Here is a 7,180-nt window from a genome sequence, read left to right as displayed (position 1 = left end):
CGTTTTTTTTAAATACGTACCACTTGAGGTTTAAATGGAGGTACTAGTTGTCGTTTTTCTAAGAGATCCCATTCAATTGGTCTGAAGAAAATGTGATCACTTATATCACCAGCAGGACTATATTGTGAGCCAACACGTTTTGTGTAATCTTTTTCTAAAAGCTTTAAATAAAGAAAGAAAATTGATTGAATGGATTATCTGTCGGTGGAGTGCGAAGTAACTTACACCTTTGAGTATACTAGTTGCCTCAGCTGATATATATACAGGAAACCATGGAATTTCATTGCAAATAGACCAGAAGAGCTCATCTTCATCACAACCACTAAATGGAGATTGTCCAATTAGCATTTCATATAAAAGTACACCGAATGACCACCAATCAACGTTTTGATTATACTTTTCGCCCTATAAGAAGTTATAATTTTTTATATGCGAAAATTTCTCATAGATGCAAAGTTTTTCTACCTTTATGATTTCAGGCGCCATGTAATCTGGTGTACCGCAAAAACTGTCCGCCGTTTTGTCCAGATATATTTGCAATTTACACATACCAAAGTCTGCAATACGTACATGACCTTCGTAGTCTAACAGCACATTGTCTAATTTGAGATCTCTGTGGATTTCACAAAAAAGTTTTATTAAAATTAAATTAATATACATATTTTTATAAATGAATACTTGCCTGTATATGATACCTTTCTTGTGTAAGAACTTTAGACCTGAAATAATCTCGGCACCATAAAATCTTGCACGTTCTTCCGAAAAACGACCACTTTCTTGTATGTGGAACATGAGATCACCGCCATTTAAATATTCCATCACAAAAAATAAGTGACTCTTAAAAGATTTAAAAATTTTTATAAATTTATATTCAAAATTGTTGTTAATAGTTAAATATTAATTTTTGAATACACAAAAATGTAACTATGAGATGATTTACAGCTTAGAATGGCACTTGACGACTAAACATTTTTTCGCTAAATTTATTTAACGAGTATGACACTTTATATAAAATTATTCATTATAAAATTTATATCTTATAAACATTTATTTTATAGGTCAAGCCTTCTGTATGTATTAAGATATATATGATTTTAGAAAAAGATATATTTATTGCAGGAAAATGCATTTACTAATTTATGAATTGGTATCTGACGGAAAGGTGAAATTTATTCTTAAATATATAGCTATTTAAATTTTTCTATAATTTGATACCTAATCTCACTACTTGATCGATTGGCTTATTATTAAAGAATAAAACATTTAGATTTGAAATTTGAAAACATATTAGATAGGTTCTCTCATCTTATTCAAGCCAATTTACTAAAACTTATAATTTATACCAATTAAAAAAAACGGTAGAGTTTGAACATAGTTTAGACTATGTTCAGGACTATCAAATTTCAGTCGTGGTCTCGCGTGTTAACATACAAAGCCAACTTATATTAAATTCACATTATTCGGATTTCGATTTCTTTCAATTTTTGGTGTTTATTCGCAAATTACAATTGCACTTGCTGTGCTATTATTTGAGTTGTTTAAAACTAACACATAAACCACAGCTATATGAATGAACTTAACTATGATAAATTGTGGTTTTTTCAAATTTTATCAATACTGGTTGTAGAATTACGAGGGCGCTTTGATAAGTTAGTGACTTTTTGAATTTTCCGCGCAGTTACTCCAAATGCAACAGTGCTGCCGTCAGCTGTAATCTACCAGTAGGCAACTTTTTAATTTTGAGCAAGCTACGTCGTTCAGTTGGTGTTTGATAGCCGTTCAAAGTAGACAACCACGTGAATTTTTACGAAAATGGAAAAAAGTGAATTTCGTGTGCTGATTAAGTCACGATGGCCAAAATCCACGAATTGGGATACGAACTGCTACCCCATCCAGCATATTCTCTAGATTTAGCTCTCTGTGACTATTTTCTGTTTCCAAACCTAAAGATATGGCTGGGCGGTAAGAGATTTGAGTCGGATGAAGAAGTCATTACCGAAACAAACGCGTATTTTGAGACCTTTGAGAAAACCTATTATTTGGAGGGAATAAGAATATTAGAAAAACGCTGGACTAAATGTATCGAGCTAAAAGGTGATTATGTGGAAAAATAAAATGTTTATTTGCCGAAAAAATTTATTTTATTCAAAAAGTCACTGACTTATCAAACCGCGCTCGTACTTGATTTAAATCAATTGCGTTCAGCAAATATTTTGAGTTTGTCATTTAGTCGAATTCAGGGTCTCTTAAGCCGGGCAGTTTAGGCAATTACATTCTGTTCCATTTTTCTTATTTTAATTTTAAATTAAATTCCAGTTTTCTTCTTTTTAGATTTAGAAGATTTAGAAGAATTTGACAGATTGAGATCTTGATCGAATCCAGATTTACCAATCCAAAACACTATAAAAAGATACTTATTAAAGTTTTATAGATTGATAAAGTAATTTTATAAGTTAAAATAAGTTTAACCTTCGAAGGTTAAACTTAGAAGCCTAAGTTTAAGGCTATTCCCGTAGTTCCCGTAGCTAAACTGTTACCGATCTATAGAAGGTAGTATAATGGGCCATTATTTGAGTTCAAGTGGACTCTTTGGAAACAAGGCTGCCATTCCAACCTACCTAGAAGGTTGTAATACATTTGCTCACATTTGAGGGCAAAGAAAATTTGTTTTGCAAAAAAATCCCCGAAAAGTTTACGCAGCTTTGGAATAAGTGTACCACTCTGGAAGGAAAGTTATTTGAAAAATGGAGTCGCACGTCAATAAAAATTGTTTTTTTTTTGCTGGATTGGAGGGTTGTTCAGTATTAAGTTATAAGTTCAAATTATTAGTATATTAACACTTAAAGAAGATTTTCAACAACAATTTATATTTCAACCGTTTCTGAAATGCATATAAATAATTTTATTAATAATAGGTAAGTCTCAGTTTGGATTGATTAGTTTGTGTATCAGATTTGGAATATAAATTACCAGATTTATTAATTCCAACACATCTTCCAAAGCAGTTCAGTTTAAATATGTATGAAATTTTTGATCTTGTCTTGATTTAAAAAAATAAGTACCTAAACAAAATTTGTAATTAAACATATATACGGACTGACAAGTGCTAAAAGCTTACAATAAATTAAAATAAATTAATTAATAATTATGTAGTATTAAAATAAATTTATGCATGTGATAACGTTTTCAGTTTTCTATATCATAATTAATTAACAATAATTAATTCTCATAGATATGAAAATATAAAAAATTCCTATTAACAAAATTTTTGGTTAAATTTTAAAAATTTCAATGAGAAAACTAGACCAAGGAGCAAAATATATAAACAAAACAATAAGTTTTATCTTAAATTAACGAATAGTAGATAAAACAATACAAATGCGTAATCATGAACCAATTTTGTTTTGAACACCTTCCACAGAAATAGTTTTTCGGAAGTTATTTTAAAATAAAAAAAAAATGCAGTGATTTTTAGTAGCAGAAACAGTCTTCGCGTTTGTGGTCACCGATTCTGTTCTCATTGATAAGCAATTTGTACTAAGAGACATAGTTCCTCCTGTATAAATGTAGTACAAATTTCTGTGCCCTGATCTATAAAGTGGCCATCGAACTTTACGTGTTAGCATTCACAGTCGGTGGTCGAATTACTAGTACATACGAGTCTCCGTTAATTTTAGAATTTTACCTTTGAATTTATCTTTTATTTAATTTTGTTAATGTTTTAAAGGCGCGTATTTACTTATTGTTAGTTCTTATAGTCTAACAGGTGTTAAAGAAATAATTGATTCTACATAGTACCATATATCATCGTTGAATTAAATTAAATATTCATCGAATAAGGACTTTCTAAAAATATTAAATGTCTTATTATTATACTTTCTATAATAGATTCAACCAATAAAGACAATAAATATATAGGGAACCATTAAAAAAAATGGTTTCTGAAAATGTGGATGGTAGGCCGTCACAGCATTCTATCAATTTCAATAAAATTATTTGGTATAAGAAATTATTTATTATTTAAATAAATAAATTATAGAATTTTATTTAAATTCTAAATTGACAATAGTATATTTGTTGTGTATGTGTTTTTTTTTTGTATAATAGGACATCAATATATCTCTAGCATTAGCATTGGCCAGATTCTTACTTTTATAAATGCCTCTGGCTGGTTCTAGCTTGACCTTCTCTCTACAATCTCCTATTACGAGGTTTTGTGGATCCAAAACGGCTTTTTTAGCTAATTGAAGAGGACGCGTTCCTCCCTCCACCACAACTAACTAAATAACTGGGACATAAATAATTATGTTTATATGGAATCGCGGCTGAAGTGGGTTATAGTTTTTACAAACTTAGTTATTGTGTTACTTTAAAAAAAACTGTTTGAATAGAAAATAGGACTTTCAGAGTCTGCAGTTAGATGGCATCGTCTATGTATAATTCCATTTAGAAGTTCACTATTTAAATTAATTTTGATTATTTTTTTTTCTATTTACAAAAACAATCTAAAAGAAATATGTTATTATGTCTGCCATTTCTGTACATTGTAAAACTCATACTCGTTGTCTTTAAAGTGTAGTCTATTTTTAACTATGAATAATTTTAAATTAAAATAATTAAACAAATCGTACTTTTATAGCTATTTAAAAGTTAACTACACTTGCGCCACGAGTAACAATTAGCAATGAAAATATTTAAAACAAATATATATATATAAAAAAAAAACAAAATTATATACAATATAAATTTAAGTACAAATACATTAATTTATCTTTAAATAAAAACAAATAAATAATATAATATATAATAAAGTTGAAAGCCAACAGTCGCTAGAGAACAAATAAATAAATCACTCCGCAAAATAGATACCAAATTGAATCTTATGAATCCTAAAGAAAATGTTATTTCAACATCTAAGACCGCAATTAGCAAGCATTTTCTGAGATATTTTTAAAATTTTTAAATTTGTTTAAAATTATTTGTTGCGAAATTTTCATATTTTGCAATTGCTATTAATTGCATTATGATTTCAGATAAGCATGAGCGTTTTTTTCAAATACGGACTTCGAAATATGAAATTACAATAATTAAATATTTGAAATATTTTGTATTTTGCACTTACCTCAGTTTGAAATGTACAAAACAGGTGACACAAATACGGATGCTTCGTACCCAAGGCCAGAACTTTACGCTCTATTAGTGTCGAGTCCACATCATCATCTTCAAGGACGACGTCTTTTTTAAGACATTTCACCGCATAATAATATGTCGTATCACGTAATTCAGCCAAAAGCACCTGAATGGATTAGGAATAAATTATTTAGCGGATTCATTTTTGGCAAAAACAATATGCATCATTAAATAAATCATTAATAAAAAATAATTACTTTAACATAAAAATTATGTTTCTAAATGGGGTATATAATTAGACAATCCAATAAGTAGTATTATTCACCGCGATTCTTATACCATCTTACTCAGTTTCTTTAAATACCATTATATTTTTTTAAAATAAATAATAATTTTGAATACATTATATTCATTTTTTTGAACAATTATAGTATAATAATCCTCAGTCAGTATATAAAACTCATTCGGTCTTATTATTTGAAAGTAATTCAAATAAAATATTCCAATATATCATATTTACCTAAAGATTTTAGTCTACGCAAAAACGTATATTAATAAAATATTTAATTAGTTTTTTTTAAAGCTCAGTTAATTCTAACTCTACCATTTACAGATCCTGAAATATGGCCATTAAAAAATTAGTCAAAAACACAAATTCTTAAAACTCTTCAAACTTTGTTTGAAACTCTAGTACAAAAACGATGTATCGCTTTTGTGTTTATTACTAAAGATAAGGTCAATTAATTATTAAAGCCTATATTTCCGGAATGCGAGAAGCCCAAAGGGGAAAAATTTATACTATATTAGTAAATATAGTAAATCTTGTAATTTTATAATATTGAATGATCTTATGTTTTCAATTTTGTGTACTCTTGATGATGGCTTGGCATCCCAAAGAATAAACATGTTGTGAAGTTTTTAAGTCGTTTTACGAATAGTCAACTTAATTAGTCGACTTATTGATCGCACTGTGTATAAATTTTCAATTGAGTACTCATTTTGGTAAATTAGTTCCTCATTACTGATTCAAAAAAAATTACCGATTCAAAACAAACTCCCTATATATATTATACACCATTTGCGTATGGGTCATTCTTTTACAAATGGAAAATATTTTAACAAAAATTGACCTTATCACCATCCATTTGACAATGCAGTATTTGATGTGGTGATATCAACGAACCATATTTCTTGAAATATGATGAAAATGCAAGTGTTACTATCAATAGTAGTCAATGATTGTAATGGCATTAATGCAAAATTTATACTTAATGAAAAAAGCAAATTAGGTAGGTAGATTATACCGGCGATCCCAAAGGATCCACTTAGGCTTATAAGCCTCTTGTGTTACCGTATAGTTAAAAACTCAAGGGTTAGAATCAATTAGTACCTTTGGAAAAGCTTATAATGCGATTCAGGGGGAGGTCTTGCAGTTCGCCATGTGCGGTGCAGAAACAAAACAGAAAACAGAGTTTCTAGATATTTTATTTATAAAAAAAACTTAATTGATAATTTTATTTATATTGGAAATTGTTAAATTTTTAATAATACAGAAAAAATATCAAAACATTGAGCTATTTCATTTTAAAATGCATTTACTTTGAGAAGTAATTCCTTGATCCAAGAAATGAAAATATCGTTCTTATTGAATATTAATAGATATACGAGGAGCAGAGAAAGTCAATTTTGGAAAAAATTAACTTCATAACTAAAAACCAGTAAGTAGCGTACATTAGTTTTGGTCCATTTAATATCCTTTAGTATGTATAGTATTAATACTATACATAATAAGTATTAATAAATAAATTTGTGTGTTTTTTTTAAAGAAGTTATAGATGTCTCAAAAATATATTTTAATATTGTTTATGAGCAGAGGATAGATTAAGGGCTTTTTTTATTGAAGCTCTTTTTTAATTTTTTTTTCACACTCTCAATAAATATCGAAAACGTAGTTCCAACCGATTTTCTTTTGGTTCTTTGGCTAAGCATTAATCTTCGGAAACGTCTGTACATGGCTTTGAGATTTCAATTATTTAATTATTTCAATTAA

General features: G+C 28.4%; 1 protein-coding gene across 1 annotated transcript in view; it reads right to left on the bottom strand.

Moving 5' to 3' along the window:
* Positions 1-6,036, bottom strand: part of LOC119666296 (putative protein kinase C delta type homolog) — an 8,549-nt gene extending 2,513 nt beyond the window's left edge. The window contains exons 1-6 of the mRNA XM_038075576.1: positions 6,001-6,036; positions 5,123-5,296; positions 683-837; positions 466-613; positions 226-405; positions 21-161 (exon numbers count right to left, since the gene is read on the bottom strand). Coding sequence (XP_037931504.1) covers positions 21-161; positions 226-405; positions 466-613; positions 683-837; positions 5,123-5,296; positions 6,001-6,036 — 834 coding nt within the window. The remainder of the gene's footprint in view (positions 1-20; positions 162-225; positions 406-465; positions 614-682; positions 838-5,122; positions 5,297-6,000) is intronic.
* Positions 6,037-7,180: the final 1,144 nt, after the last annotated feature.

This window comes from Teleopsis dalmanni, chromosome 1, assembly GCF_002237135.1.
Source record: "Teleopsis dalmanni isolate 2A chromosome 1, ASM223713v2, whole genome shotgun sequence".
Lineage (NCBI taxonomy): Eukaryota > Metazoa > Arthropoda > Insecta > Diptera > Diopsidae > Teleopsis > Teleopsis dalmanni.
Note: the sequence above shows the minus strand (reverse complement) of the source record. Positions and strands in the feature narration are given on the sequence as shown.